This window comes from Macaca nemestrina, chromosome 16, assembly GCF_043159975.1.
Source record: "Macaca nemestrina isolate mMacNem1 chromosome 16, mMacNem.hap1, whole genome shotgun sequence".
Lineage (NCBI taxonomy): Eukaryota > Metazoa > Chordata > Mammalia > Primates > Cercopithecidae > Macaca > Macaca nemestrina.
Genome location: NC_092140.1, coordinates 92,890,389 through 92,916,093, shown reverse-complemented (window position 1 = coordinate 92,916,093; position 25,705 = coordinate 92,890,389). Strand labels below are relative to the sequence as shown.

Here is a 25,705-nt window from a genome sequence, read left to right as displayed (position 1 = left end):
GCTGCTTTATATTAAATTTTATTCCACATTAAATAAACTTTTAAATCAGATTTTCTTTTAGGTTATCATATCATAAAATTTTATTTTAGGTTATAAAAACAATTTCAGGATTCATTAAATAGCAGCCAGAGAGCAAATACCACGACTTGAACACTACAGATGAGAAAACTTTCAGAACAGTTCTGATCATGGCTTTCAATAAAATGAATAAGTTGTTTACATAGCTGTGAGACAGGTTATTGTTTCACTGGTTTTGCATCCTAGTGCAGCGTTCAGCATTTAGTGGGAGTCCAGTCAATGTTTACTGAATAAAACAAACTAAGTGATGAGCAGAAATCTGGAAATGTTGTGGCTTCCTAAATACTGCTGCTATGCAGACAAGTTATGACTAACATTGCCCCTTGAAGTTAAAACTGTTTTTTTGTATAATTTTAAAAACAGTAAAGAACCCATTAGGTATCAGACATTTTACAAACAAACTTTTTAAAACCCAATCTTGGCAAGTAGATATCTTATTTGACACTTTAGGGAAACTGAGGCTCAGAAAAGTTAAATAACTTGCTCAATTACACCCATGTAGAAAGTGAGGGGTCTTGGATTAAATCCTGATCATTCGATCTTTCTACAGTACACTCACAGACCTGTGGGCAATGTTTTATATAATCATTCCTTGAAATTATGGTAAAAAATCAAATCCACTCTTGGGCCGGGAAGTATATATTTCTTTACTGGCACCAAAAAAAAAAAAGGAAAAGAAAAGATGTATTTCTTCTTGTCTGACTGGAACATATGCTTGTATTTTAAGAGCACCAAAGGTGACAGACTGAATTTACAGCTACAGCATAGTCATGTTTGGCTTGCCTGGAAACAGAACTATCCTGATCTCTCAGCAAAAGGAACAGAGGGTGCTTCCCCATACAGAAGACAGAGTCAGGCCAACTCTAAAGAGAACTAGGGCATTGCCTAGGAACCCATCTGTGGCAAGGGGCTATCACCACCAGGAGGTCCCACAAACACCTCCAAGTAAGACGGAAAGTCACTTCCATGTCTTCTGTGTTGTTTCTGATGTTTAGAAACAAAAACTAGTGACACTAGTTCAGAAAAAAGAGCCTATCTTTCTTATCATCAAGACTCTCAGATGATGAGGGTTTTTTAAAAAAATAGACCCCACCTCTGAACTGTGCAGAACTAGGGAAATCTGAGTAAAATACAAAAAGGATCTTGAGAGGGCAAGATCCCAAAGAAGGGTGCAGAGAAGTCTGCCCATATTTGACTCTTTTCCCCTTACCGTATTCAACAATTTGGAAGTTGTTTCAAAGGCTGAGAAGTTACACAGATAATGGCAACTAAGAAGCAGACAAGCTGAGAAGAGCTTCCTTTCAGGAGTCCACGAGCTGAGAAAATAAAAATGGGAGTTCAGGGCCCACCAAAGAGGGAAGGCCTGACACCTCGGCTTTCAGCTGGGACACAGAAAGGACCACCCCCAAGAGTAAGAACGAACCTGAAATAGGCCAGACCTAACAAAGTCTGAAAACCAGTTTGAAATAATCTCCCTTCCATATTAGATTAAGTTAGATTAAGGTGCTCTGTCCTTAGCCTAGCTTCCTAACAGAGGCAAAAGTAAATCTTTTATAGAAGAAAAAACACCACTCAGAGCCCAGTTTTTTTTGTTTTTGTTTTTGTTTTCCATAAACAAAGACAACATTTCATAAAGAATTTCTGGGCATATCAGGAAACAGAAGCAAAAGATAATGGAAACAAGATCCACAGATGATCCAAATATTGGAGTTAACGGGCACAAACTATTGAATTTCCTTTTTTTTTTTGAGACGGAGACTCACTCTGTCGCCCAGGCTGGAGTGCAGTGTTACAATCTCAGCTCACTGCAAGCTCCGCCTCCTGGGTTCACGCCATTCTCCTGCCTCAGTCTCCCGAGTAGCTGGGACTACAGGTGCCCACCACCATGGTGGGCTAATTTTTTGTATTTTTAGTGGAGACGGGGTTTCACCATGTTAGCCAGGATGGTCTCGATCTCCTGACCTTGTGATCTGCCCGCCTCAGCCTCCCAAAGTGCTAGGATTATAGGCGTGAGCCACTGCGTCCGGCCTTGAATTTATTAATACTAGAGATGCAGAATCTATACATAAGAAAATTGTAGAACTGAAATAAAATGATTCAACAAACTTAAACTAAAAAAATACACTTAGAATAAAAACCACGAAATGTGTAGGAAGAAACTTAACAATGTATGTGCAATACCTGTATGCTGAAAATTACAAACAGAAATTAAAGATCAAAATAAAAGGAGACATATGCCATGTTCATAGATTGGAAAACTCAGTATTTTTAAGATGTCAATTCTCTCCAAGTTGATGAATAAATTTAACAGAATCCCATTCAAAATCCCAGCAGACGTTTTTAGAAATTGAAATGACAATTTAAAAATTTATATTAAAATGCAAAGGACTTAGAATGGCCAAAGTAATTTTGAGGAAAAAAATACTTTCACTATCTGATTTCGAGACGTATAAAGCTACAGTAATCAATACCGTGTGGGACTGGGTTAAGAACAGATATATTTATCCACGGAATTGAATAGAATAGAAATTCAGAAGATCGGTAGATTTTAAATAAAGGTGCCAAGGTAATTCAATGAAGAAAATGATATTTTTAACGAATGCTACTAGAATAACAGGATTTCCATTTTGAAAAATATGACTATCAACCATTATTGTGCCATACTAAAAATTAAGCGGATCATAAACATAAATAAGATATATTGTGAATCTTAGAAATGAGAGGATTTTATGAACAGCTTTATGCTAACGAATATTTGGATATGTACAAATCCCTAGAAAAATACAACTTACAAACAAAAGTTGCTCTTTAAAAGATACTATTAAGAACATGAAAAAGCAGGCCACAGACTGGTAGAAAAATATTCACGACGTATACTTCTGACAAAAAAGGCATACGCATAGTATGTAAATAACTTCTACAACTCAATTACAAACAACTTAGTTTTAAAATACGCAAAAGTTTTGAAAATATACCCACTTAATGGCTAAAACTAAAGACTAAAAGTAGCAAGTGTTGGCATTTGATAAAAAGACCTGTCACCCTTTTAAACTATAGTAGTTCCCCCTTAGCCTCAGGGGTATGTTCCGAGAACCTAGTGGATGCCTGAAACTTCAGAGAATACCCTACCCTAAATATATTATGCACGAATTTCTTTTTATTTCTTCATAATTTCACAGATAGAAGACTGATTCTTACCAACCACTTGGTTCCTAGTGACCTTAGGAGATTCTTTAAGGCGAGAACTTTCACCTTTCCAGTTAAAAGAAGCACTTTAAGGCTTCTTTTGGCATATGGAAATTGCCAGTATCACTACTATTGGGCCTTGGAGACATTAAGAAAAAAAAGGTTACTTGAATCCAAGCTCATTGATGTGGTGAGAGGTGATAACCGTGATAGTGGATGCTGAACAAAGGGAGCACACACGTTCTGGGAGGCACAGAGAGGGGCAGCATGAGATTTCATCGCACTACTTACAACTTCTAGCAATTCAAAATTTATATTTCTGAAATTTTCCATTGAATATTTTTGGACCTCGGTTGACAGTGGGTAACTGAAACTATGGAAAGCAAAACCATGTATAAAGGGGACTACTATACAAGGATGTTTGATGAGTGCAGACACAAATAGATTTGATGGTGGGAATAAACGAAAATTCTTGGCTTATGCTCACAATTCTTTTTTCAATAAAGTGTGAGGCAAAGTCATTAGTTGAGGAGGAAGTTGATAATTTGAGGAGGAAAAAGAATGAGATATTTGGATTACAGAAGGAAAGGGTAAAGTCAGTACAGCAAAGGAGTAGGAGAGCTAATCAATCTGCAGAGCCAATTTAGGTGTGAGATCACACCAGTCTCCCCAACAGTTACCAGGCTGGGCCCAAGCTCAGAAAAGACAAACGCACGCAGGGGTTCATCCATGGTTTGAGTTTTGCCGGGCAAGTGCTAAAAGTGAGGGGTAAGAGTTGAATATATTTGCAAAGGAGTCAATGCCACTATTTCTGAATATATGTGTATTCTTTAAACTGTGAAGAGCTATGTTAGTGTAACTTAACAGTATAATGGTAGCAAAATGAAGCAATCCCTCAATTTAAGGTTGTTTATATACAATATAGACAAAGATGGGAAAGTCGAAAAAAAAGTAAGCAACTCAATGGGGTATAGCCAAAGCTGAAGTATGCAATGATGAAATAAACTGATTCTTTATTCCCTACATTTGATTTTAGGGTCTAAAAGCTATTTTGCAATCTTCCAGATCACTCTTCCAAGATTACAGCTTCAGCTCTGACCTCTTTCACGTTTTCTAGTATCTTCCAACATTTTCCCCTTTTCTTCCCCTTTGGGTATCTTGCCTCCTTCTTGCCCTATTTCTGACCAATCTTTAATGATATTGCAATATCCCCTTAGCTTTTACATAAACAGATGCCAGGGTACTCCTCACGTCACAGCAGTGTTCTTTCCACTACCAACTACCAAGGCTATCTAAAGGTTTTAGCAAAAAATAATGAAATACACTTATTTGGCAATTTCGGACAATCTTTCTTATATCATCCGGTCCACTGCTGTTTCTTTCAAAACATCTACTTGAATGCCTGTATTCCTTTCCCTCTGACTTTTACAAGTACTGTTTTTATATAGGCCATGGACTGCAAAGAGCTCTGAAATCCAGATAAAAGTGTTTACCAAGGCTGAAGAAATTTTCCAGGAGAACTGAGCACTTTGCACAGCTGACATTTTTAGAATTAGTTTAAAATTAAACAGGGCGGATGCAGACTCATCCAGATTTTAATTCTGCAACACACTTGGTTGTTTCCTTGCAGCATCTAAAAACAAAGCCAATGCACTTTCAGAAACTACTATGGTCGTCTAAAATTTAAAAGTGAGAAAGTGACAAAATTTTCCTTTGGAACACATCTGTACAAGAGGCTTTCCTTTAGTTAAATGTGATGAAAGACCAAGGCCACACCACAAAACACAGAATATAAAACTGTGTATTGACAAAAATTAAAAACTGACACAACTCCCTAAGAAAATCGTTTGCTAAAAAAGTTTAAAAAACACGAAGGCATGCTTTCTTAAATAATTTTAAAATCTTTTTGGTTCCACACGAATAGTCTATTTGTCTGTGTGCCCTTTTTATTCCTTTTGACACCCCTACCTTCTCGGAATAAACACTTAAAGATGAACAGACCGGGGGATCAAGCCGGTTCACTAAGATTTAGAGGGGAAGGCTGGTCCATCTTAGTACTGAGACCGCACCCAGACTGCACTTGGATCGCTAAGGACTAAGAAAAAAGTACAGATCCAGTTTTGCCTCTTATACCATTAACTTTCCACAAAGCCTTCCAGAAACCTGACGCACAGCCAGAACCCAAACCCCGTGGGCGGGATTAAAAACAAAACCCATTACGCCACCATTGCCGCTCTACCCGCCTAGCAAACGTACAAAGATGGAAAAAGACGTACACGCCCGCGGCACCTACGTCCCCAAAGTGCGCAAGCGCATGGCAAGACCCCGCCCCTCGCGCTCCCGCCAAGACGAGGCGCGCGCACCAGCAACTAGGGCCCGCTGGCGTCGCCCCGGGCTTCCGCTCCGAGGCCCGTCGGTCGCCGTTCGGTTCCGGTTCTGGCCCCGCCCTCACGCGGGAACCCTCCAGAAGTCTTAATATCCGGGACCAGAGGCTAGTTGCGGCGCGCATTTCCGGCAACGAGCGCAAAGGAAGGGATCCGGTGACGCCTCTTCCCGTCTCCCCAGCGGCCCAGGCTCTCGCTCTCGGTGCGGCAGCGCCATCTGGTGCCCAGTCTCCCGCTACCCGCGAGGTGGCACGCGCTCTTCTCTCGGAACCTTCCAGAGAAACCGCGGCCCCTGCTTTCCTTTCTCCCGCCCTGGACGGGGAGGGACCGGAGTCTCCGCCCCGCCGAGTTCCCGCGCGGGAGGGACTTTGCGGCGACTCTGAAGCGGAAGCTGCTTGTAGGAGCAGCTTTACAAACCCAAAATGGAGCGGAAACTGGGTTCTTTCTCTAGTTTTAAGTCCAGAAGAAACGGTTTCCTTTTATTTTTTGCTTCCTTATGCGTTGTTGCTGGGTCATTCCCAGTCTTCCCCATATCAGTTCTTTAATCTGTGAGGACTGGGACCCTGTATTAATTGCCGAGTAGGAAGATGGCACTAGCTTTGTGGCTTACATTGGCCTCTGCTGTAAAAGCTTTTGTTTCCTTTCGCCTATTAAAGCGCTGTTGTAAACGCCTGCTGTGTATGTGTTAGGAACCCATCGAGAAGCAGAATGTAGTAATTTGCTTTAAAATAGGCCATGGAAGTTTCAGAAAGGTAGCCTCCGAAATGCTCAGACTAAATGTAGTTTCGTTTGCATGTCATGTTTCTTTTAGATAATAAGAGAAAGGAAAAATAATTCCCCCAAAGTTAGCAAAATCAACACATTTTCCTTTAATGAGTTTTTTGTAAACCTAGATTTTCCTGTTAAGCTTGGAGTACTAACTGTTACTTTCAGTGTTTCATTGGAATGGTGCTGCGGATGTTAAAATATATAGTGAAACAAATTTCCTTTAGATTTTAGATAGCACATGTTAACTTCGCTCTTTGATTGTGTTTCTCCTATGATAGTGGTTCTCAAACTTGAGCAGGCATCCAGTTTCTCTAGAAGGCTTGTTAGAACAGATTGCTGGGCCTCAACCCCAGAAGTTATAACTGGGAGGGAAGGTCTGGGGATAGAGCTGGGTAAGTGTAGCTCTAATAAAATCTCAGGTGATTCTGATGCTATTGGTACTAGGACTACACCTGGAATAATTTAGAGTGCAGGATTGCTTTGTCAGTAATGCTTTTTGCTATTGTAGTAGAGAGACAGTACTAAATCATACTGGTGATACTAAGCCTGCACAAGTTAGTAGTCCTTTTGACTCCGTGGATGGGAAGTAGTAAACTAAACCCTAGAACCAGTAGAGAACTACATAAATGAAATTTCACAGATTAAAGCAGCCAGTTCATAGAAATGTATTCTGTATATGATCGTGTGATAGAGGGTGCTGTAATACCAAATATACTAAATATTTCAATTATTATAAAGTAATTGTTCTTTAGCTGTTAAATTAGAAATGACTAAAATTAAGGACAAAGTAGTTTAAACAAATATACTAATTTTACCCTTTGGAAGATGCCAGGTTTTTTCAGTCTTTCACATTTCTTCAAGTTCCCTTGTTTTACAGAATTCTCTACCCCCAGCTCACTCCCTTCCCTACCATATAATTTATAAATGTACACAGTGCTTACATTGTAAAAAATGATCATCTCAGAACTTGTCTCATCTTTTCAGCAGGACTTTTCTCAATTCTGTCAAAATCTGACTGTGCCACTGCCTTTACTGACACAGTAATTAAATCACAGTTATTAAAGTGTGCTGCACACTGTAACTCTTATGCTTGCTACAAATAGAAATACAGATATTGTTAGATAAGTTTATGTTTGTGATAATCAGTTTCTAAAATGTAGAAAGCAGTTGGTTTTCTGGTTCTCAGTTTTATTTAAATCACTGTTACTTTGTTTACTGGACTTAAGTTTCCCCCACTCTGCCCCCTACCCTGAATGAGCCTTCATGGAAAGAAGAAAAAAAGATTGATAACAATTGTTTTAAAACCATGGCATTTCCCTAATAGGCTAGTACCATGTATTTGGATAATTACTGTTGAATCCTTTAAATCAAGGAAAGGTGCATGGTTTTGTTTCGTTTTGGGGTTTTTTTTTGGTGGTGGTTTTTTCTGTTTTATTTTTTTGAGATGGAGTGTTGCTCTGTCGCCCAGGCTGGAGTGCAGTGACCCGATCTCGGCTCACTGCAACCTCTGCCTCCCGGGTTTAAGCAGTTCTCCTGCCTCAGCCTCCCTAGTAGCTGGGACTACAGGCGTGTGCCACCACACCCGGCTAATTTTTTGTATTATTTATTTTTTGAGACGGGGTTCTGCTCTTGTTGCCCAGGCTGGAGTGCAATGGCGTGATCTCGGCTCACCACAACCTCCGCTTCCCGAGTTCAAGTGATTCTCCTGCCTCAGTCTTCCTCAATAGCTGGGATTACAGGCATGTGCCACCACTGCTGGCTAAAATTTTGTATGTTTTTTTTTAGTAGAGATGGTGTTTCTCCATGGTCATCAGGCTGGTCTTGAACTCCCGACCTCAGGTGATCCACCTGCCTTGGCCTCCCAAAGTGCTGGAATTACAGGTGTGAGCCACTTCACTCCGTCTAATTTTTTATATTTTTAGTAGAGACGGGGTTTCACGGTGTTAGCCAGGATGGTCTCGATCTCCTGACCTCATGATTCGCCTGCCTCAGCCTCCCAAAGTGCTGAGATTACAGGCGTGAGACACTGTGCCTGGCCCGAAAGGTGCATGTTCTTTGCCTCATTTTAAACCTGTCTTATAATAAAGTCACTAACGAAGCAGGCTGATAAGATGTACAGCACACTTCATTAGTAATGCTACATTTCATATACCTGCTGTGTTTTCGGAGCATTATTGCTATCATTTGGTTTGTTGGATCCCTCCAAATCTCATGTTGAAATTTGATCCCTAGTGTTGGAGGTGGGGCTTAGTGGGAGATGTTTCAGGCATAGGGGTGGATCCCTGACACATGGCTTGGGTGCCCACCTAGTAATGATGAGTGAGTTCTCTGTTAGTTCCTGCCACAGCTGGTTAAGAGCCTGGCACCTCCCTCCTATCGATTTTCTTGCTTCTCTGTCTTGCTTCCTCGCTTACCATGTGATCTCTTCACATGCAGGTTCCCCTTCCCCTTCACCTACAAGTGGAAACAGCCTGAGGCCCTCACCAGAAGCAGCTGCTGATACCATGCTTCTTGTACAGCCTGTAGAGCTTTGAGCCAAGTAAACCTCTTTTCTTCCTGAATTACCCAGCCTTAGGTGTTCCTTTATAAAAAAAAATAAATGGACTAAGACAATTATTAAACAACCTTATTCTGTTGACTAAAATAAGTATTTTATGACATTTATTTATCATGGCTGTTAACATTACAATTCATCCTGGCTAATTTCATCAGTAAACACTCTTATGAAATGATACTCTAGTTTACTTTCAACTGAGAATTGGTTGAATTTGATACAGTAATTAGATTAGGATTGCCACATCAGATTTTCTTTCAAAAATATTTCCTATTATTATGTGAAAGTCTCCTTTTCTGATTTTATTCTCTTATTTTCTAAGAACATAGTATGTAAGTGGATGTATAATGAATATTTGTGGCAAAAAGCATTTGTCTAAGAAGAAATAAGAAATAAGTTGATTCAGCTGTTAAAGGTGTCTTAGAGCTTTTTGTCAGTATATTTGCTATAATGGATAGACTTATTAATACTTTTAATTTTAGCCTAATAGTACTAATAGTCACATTTTGACTAAGTATTGGACCAATTTTTCTTTTCTTTGTCATTCATTGGTATTTGAATCTCTGTAGCCTTTATACTGCCCTATTTTTGAGTTAACAGTTCTCAGACTTTCAAATCTTTTCATTTGCCACATTTTAAATCTCAAACTACCTATAGTTTATACTAAGTTATTCTTTGGAAATACGTTTGACTATTCTGCTAAACTCATTTTAATGACCATGCTGTTTTGTGATGAGCTAAATTTATTATTATGTTGTCAGATTAAGTATTATTATTATTATTTTTTGACGCAGTCTCACTGTGTCACCCAGGCTGCAGTGCAGTGGCACAGTCTCCACTTTCTGCATCCTCCACCTCCTGGGCTCAAGTGGTTCTCCTGCCTCAGCCTCCTGAGTAGCTGGGATTATAGGCAAGATTAATATTTTTTATTTGTAATCAATTTAAGTCTAATACATGTTCTAATGATAATTTTTATATTTCATATATGAATAAATTATAATAATTCTTTTAAAGTGAGAGTATTGATGTAGATAATACATTTTTTAGAATAGCTCATTTTAAACCCCTGATGCTTGATATGGATAAAATATTTTAAATGTTTAATAAAATGTTGAAATATATTTAAGTTTACTAATTTGAGCCCTGCCAATAATACTTTAGAAAATATAAAAATATAATAATACATTTATATGGCTTTTAAGTATTCACAAAAATAGTCATTTCCCAGCAGATGTTTTTCAGCTCTTACGATATAGTGTTTACTTATTCTTTTGGCCATGTATTGGTCAGAATTAGTCATTAACTTTACTAAACAAGTGGATTTAGTTTGTCAGCCTTGATGGTTGGGTTACACAGATGTATCTATTGTGTCAACCCCACTGTTTTAAATATGTTCCTATGCCAGATGAAATTTCTATTAAACACTTTGTGTCAGTTTCAGTTTTGTCTCCCCAATAAACATTCCTACTGTACAAAATTTTACATATGTGTATTTACATATTTGTACTTTTTTCACAAATGTGGGAATTTAGGCTACTATGTTTGTAAAAATATGGGTAATTTTTCTTGAAGATAATTTTAAAAATTACAACAAAACAGGGCCCTGAGAAGAGGAGGTAAAATATATGGAAAAGCAAGTATATGTAGATAATTTTGTAATGTAACCTTGAGAGAAATATAGAAAACTGAGACAAAACAAGCCAAAGGAAAGCAATTGGAATGTGAAAGCTTTAGGGTAGAGCAGTGTTCTGCTGTGGTCATTTATGCCTTGGCATTAAGTTGTTTTGAATGAAAACAATGCATTTAGTCCGGCCAGGTGCGATGGCTCATGCCTGTAATCCCAGCACTTTGGGAGGCCGAGGTGGGTGGATCATGAGGTCAGGAGATCGAGACCATCCTGGCTAACACGGTGAAATCCCGTCTCTACTTAAAATACAAAAAATGAGCTGGGCGTGGTGGCGGGCGCTTGTAGTACCAGCTACTCGGGAGGCTGAGGCAGGAGAATGGCGTGAACCCGGGAGGCGGAGCTTGCAGTGAGCCGAGATCATGCCACTGCACTCTAGCCTGGGCAACAGAGTGAGATTCCATCTCAAAAAAAAGAAAAAAAGAAAAATACATAAATGCAACAATGCATTTGGAAGGATTTTAAGAATATATCACAGTGCACTGGCATTTCTTCTTCAATTTTGCTAAGCTAAATAAGGTAACTGACTAATAAAACTTAAAAGCACTGTTCATTTCATGAGGATCCAAGAAAAAAATATTTCTTAACAATTTTTATTTATAAGAAGCAAAAACATATTCACAAGAATCTTATGTGATTAGTAGGTTAAGGAAATAAAAAGTTTGTTAGGAAGAAGGAATACTAGTTATTGAACAATGCCAATTTTTTCTATTTAAAAATACTTAAAATGCCATTAGTTGATTTATTTAATGAACCATCAGCCTTTGTTTTAGATTCACTATAACTCTGATCTCCTAAACCTGCTTTTCCTGTCAGGTCTTCAATATTTCATCCCTGCTTTCTTTTACAATATAGTTTTTGGGAATATAACTATCATGTTGATAAGTAATGCTAGGTGAAGGTAAAATTTAAAACAACTCCAATACCAGCCGGTGATATACCATAGAAAAATAAATGAGCCAAAAGTAGGGGAAGTAATTTTTTTTTGGAGGAAGAAAACAGAAATGAGAACCAAGAGGACATGGCAAACTCCTCAAAAACTGACCAAGTTCCTCTTCAGTCTTCTAACAGAATTTGGAAGATGTTCTTAGCATGCAACCTTTGGTTGAAAAAAAACCCAAATGTACAAGGGCCATCAGTTCTTAAAAGTGGAATAGTGCATAGAAAGCTTATTGACACAACATAGCAGTTTGATGAAATGGACTGAAGCCATTTCTGTGGAGTGGACTCATGCAGAATATGTGATGCCTGATTCACATGGATGAATTAATGATGTCACAGGGTGAAATATATGACCTAAACATTTTTGATGACAATTTCTGCTGGATGATGAGCAGAATCCTTATCAAGCAGTACCAAAATGTTGCAGTCATTAATCATTCGGTCTAGATTCCCTGCAGCAAGTAAAGCCACTAGTACCAAATGTTTGTGAAACCAATCAGAAAAGATATCCCTGATGCTCTTTGACTTTTTATTAGCATAATAATTTACTGGTAAGAAATTTACTCCTTGAAAACAACAAGGATGTAAGCTTTTGTCTGTCATAGCAAGGTTACCTTTACACATGCCTGCTGCATTAGCACATCCTGGAACAGTTATTCCGTCCTTAGCATCCTTAATTCCTATTGAAGCTGTCTCACCAACTGTAGTCAGTGTTTTTCTGGTGCAATAATGCCGAAACAGTAATGTTTCATCAGCATTACAGAGCTGTCCCGGTATCAGAGTTTCATCCGTGATGACCTTGGTAACCTCATCAGTGAATTTCTACCTTGCTTCATGATCAGGAGATGGTTTATTACTACAAACCTTTAAAACCTTAATGTTGTGCTTTTTCTTAAATTTCTGCAACTAGCCTGTTGAATATTCACAGTTACCTTCCATTTTCAGTTCATCGTGATAGATCTTTGCAAGTTTCATGTTCAGCATACCATGAAGTGGCATGTATTCACAGTGACACTGATGGTTCCATTCTTTCAATACACATTCAAGTACTTCATATTTCACTCCATGCATTGCTTTCCTATTTTTCATTAACTTCTGTTCATCACTTTTAGCACAGAACTTCAACAATGTATCCTTCTCTTTCTTCAGGTCATATATGGTGGTCACTCCCAACACTATACTCTTCTGTAAGACATTTTCCACTTATACCACCACCATCCAGTTTCTTCAATAGCTTGACTTTCTGTGCTATAGATAAGTATAAATGCTGCTTCTTTTCTTTACTACTGTTACTCATAAGGGTATCTGCAGATCTTTTTACATTCTCAACAATATACCACAGAGAAGAGAATAAGCAAAACAAAACAACATCATGAGTAAGACATGTAGGTCTTGGCCTCATGTAGGGCATCATGGGTAACCTGCTGTTGGTGTGTCTTGCCTGACATGTGCCATTTTATTACCCTTTGTGGATGCACCTGCATGAGGAAATCTGGGGCATATGTGGAAAAGATATTTCACAGCTGAAGGGGGCTGGGAGGGTCTCTTTGGAGACATTAAGTAAACTGTGTGTTATGTATCTGCATTTTGACTGTGATCCATCACATGAGGTCAGGTGTGGAATTTTCAACTTGTGACTTCATGTCAGCACTCAAAAAGTTTTGGACTTGGGGGAATTTCAATTTTGGATTTTCAGATGAGGGACGCTTAAAATGTAATTTCATTATGAGTAAATAGATTAAATACTCCAACCAAAAGCCAAAGATTGTCAGGCTGGATTTAGAAAAGCAAACAAGATCCAACTATCTACTGTCTACAAGAGACAAACTTTTTCTATTTTTTTGAGGTAGAGTCTCACTCTGTCGGCCAGACTGGAGTACAGTGGTAGGAGCTTGGCTCAAAGTTTCCTTCTCTGTGCATCAGAACGTTCTCAAGGGCAATGACAGAGAAGCACAAGGGAGTAAGCTGCCATGTAATTTAAACTAATAAACTATTTCATGAGAATAAAAACCATTTAAGATTGTAAAAAGCCAAATGTAAAAAGTCGTTTTGTAATAAAGGTGGAAATGCAATCTCATTTATAGAACAGAAACAAAGTAATACTTTAAGAGGAAAAAAATAGTTTCCAATGTCTCCCAAGGTTTTACTCATTATCTTCCTTTCCATCACTTGCTCGTTCTGTGACTGTGAGCAAGCTACCTGCAAGGTACATACCTCTCTATGCCTCAGTTTCCTTATCTATAAATTGGGGATGATCTAATAGTAATATCTGCCTCACAGGTTGTTAAGGTTAAATAAGTCGATATTTTAAAAACAGAAGAGTACCTGGAAAGTATTAGGTACAATAAATGCTTGTTAAATGAAATTTAAAAATAAATTACTAAAGCACATTTATATACTTTCTTTTAAAATATGGCCCTGTTGGTAAGATATTTTTCCCAACTTGCTTTGAACTATTTGTACTTAGTTTTTGAAATTAAAAAAATACCAGCCTATCTGTACGGTAGAGAGAAAGAAGGAAATAAAGAACGATACAGAAAAAACGAAGGAAAGAAGTGTAAGAAATAGAAAGGAATTACTAAGTTTTCTTTAGGAAAAGGAGCAAAAATTTTGACACTGCTCAGAAGCAATGTTACACTGATTCTTCTCACTTTCTACTTTCTGTTATGCTATCCTAGGCCCTGAAAATGGTTATAAATACATTAAGACGTGACTCCCATATAATTCTAAATGTTTATTCTGACAAATTAATAAAGTGATTATAGTGGTACTCTGTCTGCTAATATAAGGCTACTGCTGATATGAAGCACAGAATTCTCCCAATATTAAATCTTCGTTTTTTTGCTATCAGTAATCCTCAGATTCAGTGTCATCCCTTTCTAATCAAGTCACTCATCTGGAAATTAGTACATATCCTAAGAATTGAAGACAATACAGTGCTAAAAGTAATAGTTGACTCTTCGATTTCATGTTTTTAAGCATATTATAGGCAGGTTTATATTACAATTTTTAACAAATCTGTCATTTAAATTATCTATTTTCCCAAAAAACTTTTCAAATGATTAGCAAAGACTGTTCAGTTTGTTCATTTGCCCTCTCTGTGTCAAAAAATTAGAGGAAATCTTTTGAAGACGAATACTTTTATGTAATTGTGTTCTAAACTATATTAACCTGCTACATTTATTTCTAATGAGTTTTTAATAATGTTATGTTTTGTTTTCCCAAAAGTATCCCCTATTTTATTCAACTAAAAGTTCTATTTATATGTAATACATAAAATTCAGATATACCTTAGACTTGAAAGAATTGGAATACAGTAAAGTTGGAGAATAAATAAATTAAGGGAACTTCAAACTTTGTATACTTGGTATTAAATATTGGTATCTTTCCAAAATTCATATATAGAAGCCCTAACTCCCAATGTGATGATATTAGGAATTGGGGTCTTTGGGAGGTGATGAGGCTTAGATGAAGTTGTGAGGGTAGAGCCCCCATGATGAGATTAGTGTCCTTATAAGAAAAGGAAGAGGCCAGACTCGGTGGCTCACGCCTGTAATCCTAGCACTTTGGGAGGCCAAGACCAGCCTGGCCAACATAGTGAAACCCCATCTCTACTAAAAATACAAAAAGTTAGCTGGGCGTGGTGGTATGTGCCTGTAGTCCTGGCTACTTGGGAGGTGGAGGCAAGAGAATCTGTTGAACCTAGGAGGTGGACGTTGCAGTGAGCCAAGATCACACCACTGCACTCCAGCCTGGGCGACAGAGTGAGACTCCATCTCAAAAAAGGAAAAGAGACACTAGAGGTTCTTCTCTGCCATGTGAAGATACAGCAAGAAGTAGTCTGCAAGGCAGGAAGAGAGTCCTCACCAAGAACTAAGTGTGCTAGCACCTTGATCTTGGACTTCCCAGCCTCTAGAACTATGAGATATATGCCTGTTATTTAAGCCATCTAGTCTGTGGTTTTTTGTAAAACCAAATGCTAAGACATTTGGATTTTCAGGTTCTGAGAGCTTAATGTGAAATAAAAAACTGTTGCTGATATGGTAGGTAATGTTTTAAGGATAGTTTGTATTTTTTTCCCTATGGCTGTCCACATAGCTACCCCACACTATTGTCTTATACTTACAAGTGGGATATTAATTATTAGTGCAACATTAGTTCTTACCTTTAAATGATTGTTTTTCTCTAGTGGAACTTCAAATTGGTCTGAAAACTTAAATACATAGGTCTTAAGTTTAAACTTTTTAAAAAGTGAAACTGTCCTTATATGGACTGCTGCAAAGCATAATATCCTAAGAAAACTAAGTAAATTATTTTAAAGGGAAAGGGATTAGTCTTCAAAATGGGAAAAACTTGGGTTCATTTTTTTCCCCTTTTCAACAGAATCTAGGATGGCAAAGTGACATGGGAAATGCCACCTCAAAATCTAGACAGAGTGTACATAATCAGTCTTGCATACCATGGGTTACAATAAAGGAGCCATTTTAGCATCATAAACATTGTTGCCAAATGAATTTGAATGGGTTTTGGCAGCAACAGATCAGAGAAAGTAACCACCTTTTAGAATATATAACTTAAAAATTCATTTATAAGCACACAAGCTATCCATCATTTTTACATTCTTAAAACATCTCATTGCCCATCTTTAATTTAAAAATATTTCAAAGTCAGTAATATTTTCAGGTAAGTTTCAGGTATTTGTTGTTATGCTTTGGTTAAACTGAAAGGATTTGCAGGCGCACAAAATCAGAGCCCTTCAAATAATGCCTCACATAATTAAATGCAATCTTGTGTTTGGTTTGAGTTATTTCCATCTCTCTTTATTCTGCAATCTGTTGACAATAGCCAGCCAACTTACATTCTTTGGACTGATGACATATTTTTAAAATGCCGTCAGTGTGGGCATTACTAAGCTTTATAAAGCTGTTATATCTCTCAGAGGCCACTGTTGCCAGCATTGCAGTAAAAATGTGGAAGAATCTTGTCTATGCTACCTCTTTAACCTTTTCATTTCTTTTAGTTTGGTACAAAAATTCATAAACTTGTAAAATTATTAATCCAGATAACTTGGAATGATTTTTATTTTTTATTCTGGATTTTTAACAGATAGATGTTAGCCTTGCATGAAGAGGAAATCCAGAACGTTGTTGATTTTGGTTAAAAAAAGGAAAACACAAGTCTATACGATTTATTCTAGGGCTTAAAATCTTTGTAAAAAACATAGACTCTTTATAGCCACACTAATAAAAATTATTTGCTTGAATTTTTATTATTTTCATTCTGCAACTGTTTACTTCCAAACTGAAGATGTTTTTCCCTGACAGACTCTGTGATCTCTGTGATCACTTTTAGAAATATTCTATCTTCTTACTTTCTAATTGTGTTACTTAGAAATGTTTCGTTTCCTCTATTGCATTTCTTGTCTTTTTAAAAAATGTCTTTGTGAGTGTCTTTGGATATGTATTACAAATTGGATTTTAAAGATCTATGCCAGTATACCTGCCTGAAATTCTTTACTGCCTCTGCCAGTGTATAAAGTTTAATACCATGAGCCGCCGTGAATAACTTCAGTCTGCTCTTCATTTTAACTCTTCCTAAATTAGTTGCTTTGTAAAGCTATTGCTAATCCTTTGCAATCCAGAGATATAAAAAATATTATACTCTAACACTTACTTAGTACAGCATAGAGATAATTTACAGCACTAGTCAAAGAATTCCAAAGATGTCATCATTTATAATGAACCCACCCTAGGGCCATTATTTTACTACATAATGTGACTAATGTGCTGTCATTTCTTTCTGCTTAAACTGTAGCTGCAAGTTAAAAAGTAACATATTTTGGCCTTCAGTTTTCTTAGCCTGAAAGAACTGGTTATCTTTTTAAAAATTCAGCGGCTTATTTCACTTCAGGTTTTTCAAAATATTCCTATCTGAGATAACATCTCCATTGCTGAGGATAGTGAATGAGTTATATTCTTGAATGTTACTTGATTCTGAATGTCATTTAAATGCTCCCTTTTTCATAGGAGATACAGATCCAGTATAAATATTGTTTGAATGTATCTGATGTAGTAATATTTGAAGATACGGGATCAAAATTTACAAGATCCAAAGTCAAATCTTCACATTTATTTTAGCTGTTTACTGCCTTTAAAAAAACTAGAAAAGTTTGTTTCTATCATCCATAATTTTCTTTATGGCCATGTCCTCGAAGGACTTAACTTCTGTTAATTCTCTAATCTGGCTGTCTACATCTTTTTACCTATATGACTTTCCTCAACATTATTCCCTTTGCCTAGAATAACTTCCATTCCCACATGTTCAATGTCTATCTAACACTTAAGCGCAGGTCATATGATACTTCCTTCAGGAAACCTTCCTGGACTCCCCCACAAACAATAATAAGTCTGTTTTTTTGTCTGAAATTATATGGTAATTTATATATATTTTTAACTTTGCATATTTTCTAAATAGGTTCAAATAAATAATGTACATACCATTAAATATTCTGAAGTCTAGGGGTCCTGTCATATTCATCTTCATATACCCTAGAGTACCCAAGTAGGTCCTCAATCTATGTTTGTTGAATAAATAGTGTATACAGCAAAATGGTGTTCATTTTGGGGGAAAAGAATAACCTTACCTAAATTGGTTGATTAAAAACATTTTTACAAATATGCTGTATAAAATGATAAAATATCAATTAATACTTAAAAACAAAATTATATAACAGATAACTTCCTAGCATTAGTTGAGGGGAAAAAGAAAACAGCCAAATAACCAAAGAAGCCCTTGCCACCAAGGTAAAATTATGTTTAGCATAAGCTGTTGGAGGATCTAAGAATGAATGTAGTAAGATATTGCTAAGGTAATTTTTACTAAGGTTTGATTTTTAAAAATTAGATTTGTTGCTTTTGGTCACAAATGATGTAAGTTACCTAGGAATCAATTGAATCAAAGATGTGAAAGATCTCTACAGGGAAAACTATAAAACACTGATGAACGAAATTGAAGAGGGCACAAAAAAATGAAAAGATATTCCATGCTTATGAGTTTGAAGAATTAATATTGTTATGACAAGCAGTTCACAGATTCAATTCAATCCCTATCAAAATACCAATGATATTCTTCACAGAAATAGAAAAAATATTATAAAATATATATGGAACCCCCAAAGACCCTATATAGCCAAAGCAATTCTGAGCAAAAAGAACAATGCTGGAGGCAGCCCACTACCTTGACTTCAAAATAGACTATAAAGCCATAGTAACCAAATCAGCATGGTACTGGTATAAAAACAGATACATAGACCAATGGAAGAGAATAGAAGACCCAGCTTTAAATCCACGCATTTAGAGCCAACTCATTTTCAACAAAAGCACCAAAACATACAATGGGGAAAGGACAGTCTCGTCAGTAAATTGTGCTGGGAAAACTGGATAACCATATACAGAATAATGAAGCTAGAGCCCATCTTTCACCATATACCAATATCAAATAAAAATGTATAAAAGACTCAAGTATAAGCCTGATGCTATGAAACTCCTGAAAGAAAACTTTGGGGAAATGCTTCAGGACATTGGTCTGGGCAAAACATTTTTGTATGAGACATGAAAAGCACAGGCAACAACAGCAAACATAGGCAAATGGGATTACATCCAGCCCAAAAGCTTTTGCACAGCAAAGGGAAAGAATCAAAGTGAAGAGACAACCTACAGAGTGAGAGAAAATATTTGCAAACTATCCACCAACAAGGGATAAGTAACCAGAATATATAAGGAGCCCAAACAACTTAGTAGCACATACACAAAAAATCTGATTTAAAAAGGGCACAGCTGGGCACTGTGGTTCACGCCTGTAATCCCAGCACTTTGGGAGACCGAGGCAGGCAGATCACCTGAGATCAGGAGTTCAAGACCAGCCAGGCCAACATGGTGAAATCCCATCTCTACAAAAATACAAAAATTACCCAGGTGTGGTGGCGTGCGCCTGTAATCCCAGTTACTTGGGAGGCTGAGGCAGAAGAATCACTTAAACCCGGGAATCACTTGAACCCGGGAGGCAGACGTTGCAGTGAGCAGAGATCATGCCATTGCACTCCAGCCTGGGCAACAGAGTGAGACTCCATCTCAAAATAAATAAATAAAATGAATCAAAATAAGGCATACAAATGGCCAATAGGTATATTTAAAAATGCCCAGCATCACTAATCATCAGAGAAATGCTAATCAAAAACAATGAGATATGTTATCCCAGTTTAGATGGCTTTATCAAAAAGACAGGGAAAAATGGATGCTGGTGAGGTATGGAGAAAGGGGAACCATGTGTACTGTTGGTGGGAGTGTAAATTAGTAGAGTCACTATGAAAGGACAATGGAGGTTTATCCAAAAGCTAAAAATAGAACTACCATATGTAGTTTCACTACTGGATGTGTATCCAAAAGAAAAATCAGCTTATCAAAGAGATACCCACACTCCATGTTTACTCCAGCACTAGTCACAACAGCCAAAATATGGAATCAACCTAAGTGTCCATCAATGAATGAATGGATAAAGAAAATGTATACCTACAAATGGAACATTATTCAGTCTTAAAAAGAATGAAATCCAACCGGGCTCGGTGGCTCACGCCAGTAATTCCAGCACTTTGGGAGGCTGAGGTGGGCAGATCACGAGGTCAGGAGATTGAGACCATCCTGGCTAACATGGTGAAACCCCGTCTCTACTAAAAATACAAAAAATTAGCCGGGTGTGGTGGCACACGCCTGTAGTCCCACCTTCTCTGAAGGCTGAGGCAGGAGAATTGCTTGAACCTGGGAGGTAGAGGTTGCAGTGAGCCGAGGTCACGCCACTGCACTCCAGCCTGGCTGACAGACAGAGACTCTGTCTCAAAAAAAAAAAAAAAAAAAAAGAAATCCTGTCATTTTCAGCACCATGAATGGAACCAGAAGTCATTATGTTTAGTGAAATTAGGCACAAAAAGATGACTGTTGCAGGTTCTTATACTTATATATGGGAGCTTAAAAAATGTGGGTTTCGTGAAGATAGTGATTGGAGCTTACCAGAGGCCAGGAAGTGTAGGGGGAAGGGGAAGAATGAAGATTAATTGATTAATGGGCACAAATAGTACAGTGACTACAGTTAATATTAATCAATTATACATTTCTAAAGAGCTAGGAGAGAACAATTTGAATGTCTCTAGAGTAAAGAAAAGACATATTTAAGGTGATAAGTATCTCAATTACCCAAATTTGATTATATGAATGTATCAAATTATCACATACCCTGCAAAAACATGTACAACTGTGTGTTAATAAAATATAAATCAATTTAAAAAGAAAAGGTATGTATTTTGATAAAATGTGTAATGTATTTGGCAACTTTAAATAGAAGGCTACACTGGTAAACCTGAAGGAAAGTAAATCTACCATGGATTTTGTGACCTTTGCATACCATTTTGGTGGATAATTTGGGCCTTCTGATCCAGAAGTTGAGAGAAGAACATCAATTACCTACAGGCTCACACAGATCACTCACCTTGCCCAGGACTCTGCCTCCAAACAGGTAAGAAACATATATCACAGAAGGGTGTGATTACTGGCATTAACATTAGCCAATGGCCAGGAACTTGATCCAACATATCCTGGCTATTCTCTTCCTACTCTAATGAACACCTTCCTACTTATTCATCCTTTAAGGTTGAAATCAGTGTCACCTTTTTTGGAAAGCTTTCCCAAGCCTAATTAATTACTTTCTCCTTTATGTTTTTAAAGCACTTTTACCTATACCTGTAAAATAACTTAATCCAGTAGTTTTCCCCTTTTCTGTAGTTTCACTGTCCACAGTGTCAGTTACCTGTGGTCAATCATTGTTCAAAAATATTAAATGAGGAATTCCAGAAAATATGTATGTATTCAAGCATTTATCCATACATTTCTGAAATGAAAGGGAAAAGACGTTAAATGAGGTGAAAGTGAGCGGAAAGAAATCTTCTGCATATAGAGGTAACATGGCAAACAGAAGAAAGAAGGTTAAAAGAGAGACCCACATCAGTTAGGAAGTGGTAATTATACTAATATTTCATTACTAATTTAAATTGTAATTGATTGACTTTTTTGACTTATTATGATGAAATGGCAACAGGGTAGATTATTAACTAAACTTTCAGACAGAAATATTTTCCCTTTGATCAATAGCTTAAGATATAGGTAAAATAAAATGAATAAGGAGAATTACACTTGTTCGTGTTAAAAATTTACTAACCAGCAAAGGCATGAGAATGATATAATGGGCTCTGGGGACTTTGGGAGAAGGGTAGGAGGGGATGAGGGTTAAAAGACTACATATTGGGTACAGTGTTACACTGCTTGGGTGACAGGTACGCTAAAATCTCAGAAATTACCACTGAAGAACGTATTATCCATGTAACCAAAAACCACCTGTACCACAAAAACTATTGAAATACAAACAAAATTTTATGATCCAAAGGGAAGTATCAGCATGTGGCTATATTCTAAGTTCATCTAGTTTAAAGTAATGAATATCGTGTCTCATCTGACCTGTTTAAAGCTAGACTTCCCTGTGCCACTGTGTATCAATAAAGGCATCTATGAAAGAGCATGGGGGAGGAAGTCAGAATCTCTAAAAACTAGCTATTCATTCTCATATGCAAGTTAGATTATTTGGGGATTTGATTTTTCTATCAGTTGCATAGTCATACCATTGATGCTTTGGATATTAATAAGCAAAACTTTGGACACACCAGGACACTCATAGATGACTTAAACTTTGTAATTTATGTTACCAATTTGACCCTCATTCAAAGACTCACTATTGAATTTTTAACCCTTACTTTTCTTGGCAAGAGCATTATATTTAAACTGGAAATGTATAGGAATCATCATTGGAACATTTATAAGCATCATTCCTACTGTAATTAGCTGACACCTCACTACTAGGTAGATTGCTTTTTGTTCAGTTTTGCTCTTTCCTGGTTTATTTCCAACCTGTTTACTGAGACTGCCTTGGTAATGCAAATCTTTCTTCTTTGTTAGTCCACAGACAGTTTGCTCATTTCGGAAGAAAGCTCCTGACTGAGGTTCCTTTAGATGTGTTTAATGAAGGGGCAGCTGTGCAAAAGCACCACTGTTTCACTTTTCTCCAGACTGATCAAATGAAGTGTCTGTCACATAGTTCTCTACGAACAGCAAAGGCTATTTAGTCAAGCTTAGAAAAAAATATTGTGTTGGATTTTTGCTTATGATACATTTTGGATTTTTCTTTGAAACTCTGATTTGAAAGATATACAGAAGGATATGGCTTGAGGGAGGAAGTACGAATATTATCCTCAACTACTCATATGTTCATATCATCAGGTATCCTGAGAGTTGGAGGCATCACACTGCACCTTGGGTATCCTTTAGGAGAAATCCTTTGGTAGAGACTCTAGTCTCTATGGATTGGCAGAAATTCCAGTCTGGTGTCTGACAGCTCCTCCTGTGCACATTTTGAATTTACTGGGCACATGTCAGAGGGGAAGACGTGAGGGGAAGACATCTCCTGCTCTCCAAAGAACTGAGGTTCCATCACAATGAATTTCATTTGTTTGAGGATGACAAGTAAAATTTTCTTTATTTTAAGTTGACTTGGCAATTATAATTCATGCTGTGCCCTGTCACAATTTTCAAAGTGAGGAACTCCTCAAAAAGTAAACCAAGGTCTTTCAATCCATAAAATCAGTATCTCAATTCAGCTTATTTGGAGTTTATTTATTTTGCTTTTGAGAACAAAATATCTAGTGTGTAGATAGTTTAAAATTAAATGCAGTAGCTATTTATAATGCCTGTATTTTTCTGCATATCTTATGCTATGTATTAGTTACATAACTCCAATACTCAAGTCTAAGAGTCAGAGTGATGGAAGGGACTTGGTCCATACTTCTGAGTCTTCTGAGCCAGCAAGGCCACACTCTTTCCCCATCATTGCCTTGCCAGCAGTTATTCTATATGAAAGTTCATCAGATGAAGAAACTTGAACAGTTTCTAATGAAGGAGAGCAGGCTCCATATCCTGTCCCTCTTTCCAAGAGGTGAGTGTGCTATGCAGGGTCGAGGAATGAGATGTAGCCTGCTCTGTACCAGGTGCCTGCCACTCACAGAAATAACTGCTTGCTGTTTGACTGTATGTATAACTGGATGCTATGAGGGGGAGAATATTTAAGAGGACCTGGAACCATGTCTCTTCTGGAACTTAAGAGTGTATGGGCTTCTGAGAGCAGAGGAGGTACCGAGAAAACCCCATTGCAAGGATAGCTGTGAAAGAAAATAACCAGGGAATTTGCTAGGCCAATGTCCTGAGGACCTTAAGTTAGCAGTCTGTGGGAAACAACAAAGCCCGGTAAATATTAATTAAGTTGAACACCAGAAACAGAGATAAAGAATTATATGTTTGCTTCCATAAGCAAGCACCTGCAAGATTTCTTAGTGTTCTGCCTGTATAGTAGCATCCTAATCTTTAACCATCAATTGTCCCTAGTCTCCCTTTCCAGGTACCAGATTTTCTTTCTTATAATGCGTTAAATCAAGTTTAACCTAGAGCTGCTGCTTTACATATTTTGAGTTCAACCTAAACTTTTCTCTGTACATTGTGAATTATAACAAGTGGAGATGTTAACAGACTGTAGCCTACACTTGTGCCAATCACTGAGTTTTGGCCAATCAAATGTAGCCAACTGTTCGAACCATGTTCAAATAAGGCAAACACCAAGCTGTAACCAATCCAGCTGTTTCTGTATCTCACTTTCATTTTCTGTAAGTCACTTTTTCTGTCCATAAATCTTCTTCCACCACATGACTGCGCTGGAGTCTCTGAGTCTACTCTGGCTTGGAGGCTGCCCAATTCATGACTTGTTCTTTGCTCAAACTCTTTTCATTTGTCTGAAGTGTTTCTTTTATCAAATGCAACTTACGTTTTCAAATTGCATTAGATTACAAATATTTTTTTTCAAATATCTTTTATACTGTGTTCTAAATGCAGTCAGCCCTCTGTGTATCCAAGGGATTCCACCTCTATGGATTCAACCAACTGCAGAATGAAAATGTTCAAAAAAATAGTTCCACAAAGTTACAAAAAGCAAAAACGGAACTGGATACACACCAAATATTATGTTGAATCCGCAAGAATGAAGTGATGTATAGGCATTATATTAGATATTATAAATAACCTAGAGATGATTTAAAGTATATGGAAGGATGCACATGGGTTAAATGAAAATACTAGGCCATTTAATGTAAGGGACTTGAGTATTTTGTATCTGTAGGGGATCCTGAAACCAGCTCCCCATGGACATTGAGGGACAACTTTAATGCACAAGATGACCCAGGATATACCTCTTATTTCTACTTTATTACAACAGTTAAGAAATCATGGCTTGGTGGCCTCTGATCTCTTTCACAAGTTAAAATGTGATCCTTTAGGGACCTACGTGAAAGGTGAAGGTGATGTGGTTTCCTTCCCTAACTATAGGAACAGTCGAGACTACTATAGCCCCCAGACAACTACTGAGATGTCTAAATAATGCATTTACCTAAGAAAACATCTCAACTCATAAACTATAAGCATTAAAAATATAAATTATAATTGATATCTATATAGAAAAGATGTTACCATTTGGATTCACATAAAAATTAGAAGTCCATGGAAAACGTGTGCTCTAGTTAAATATCTGGTATCAAACATGCCAACCTATCTATTTAAAGATCTCAGACAAAAGTATGAGGCCCATGCACCATTGTATTGATGCTGTATATATGCAAAATATGAAAGTATTTATTCCATTATAAAATATGTAACAATATTATTAAAGTCTCCATAAGGCTAGGGATCCTGGTGGACTAGACAGAGAACACAAATTACATGGCTAAAAAGCTGGCTTCACTTGGGTGTACAAAAACACCTGGTTTCCTAAAAATCCACTGCACATTTCTGATAACAATCAAACTATTATTATGGTGACATATATTAAGGTTTTGTTGGTACATGTTTTAAAGTAAATAGGTATTCAGGCAGAGAATGTTCCAGGGAGTATAAGCAGCAAATCTATAAATCATCT

At 37.3% G+C, this 25,705-nt stretch overlaps 1 protein-coding gene across 3 annotated transcripts in view; it reads right to left on the bottom strand.

Moving 5' to 3' along the window:
* Positions 1–25,705, bottom strand: part of LOC105486007 (StAR related lipid transfer domain containing 13) — a 553,767-nt gene that overhangs the window by 430,667 nt on the left and 97,395 nt on the right. Inside the window, exon 1 of one of the 3 annotated variants that reach the window (XM_011748646.3) lies at positions 4,758–5,483. The exons of 1 other annotated variant lie outside the window; for it this stretch is intronic. In XM_011748646.3, the coding sequence (XP_011746948.1) occupies positions 4,758–4,808 (51 nt within the window). In that variant the 5' untranslated portion in view covers positions 4,809–5,483. Of the gene's footprint in view, positions 1–4,757; positions 5,484–25,705 lie in introns of those variants that run through there. One more of the 3 variants, XM_011748641.3, reaches the window with a different exon arrangement.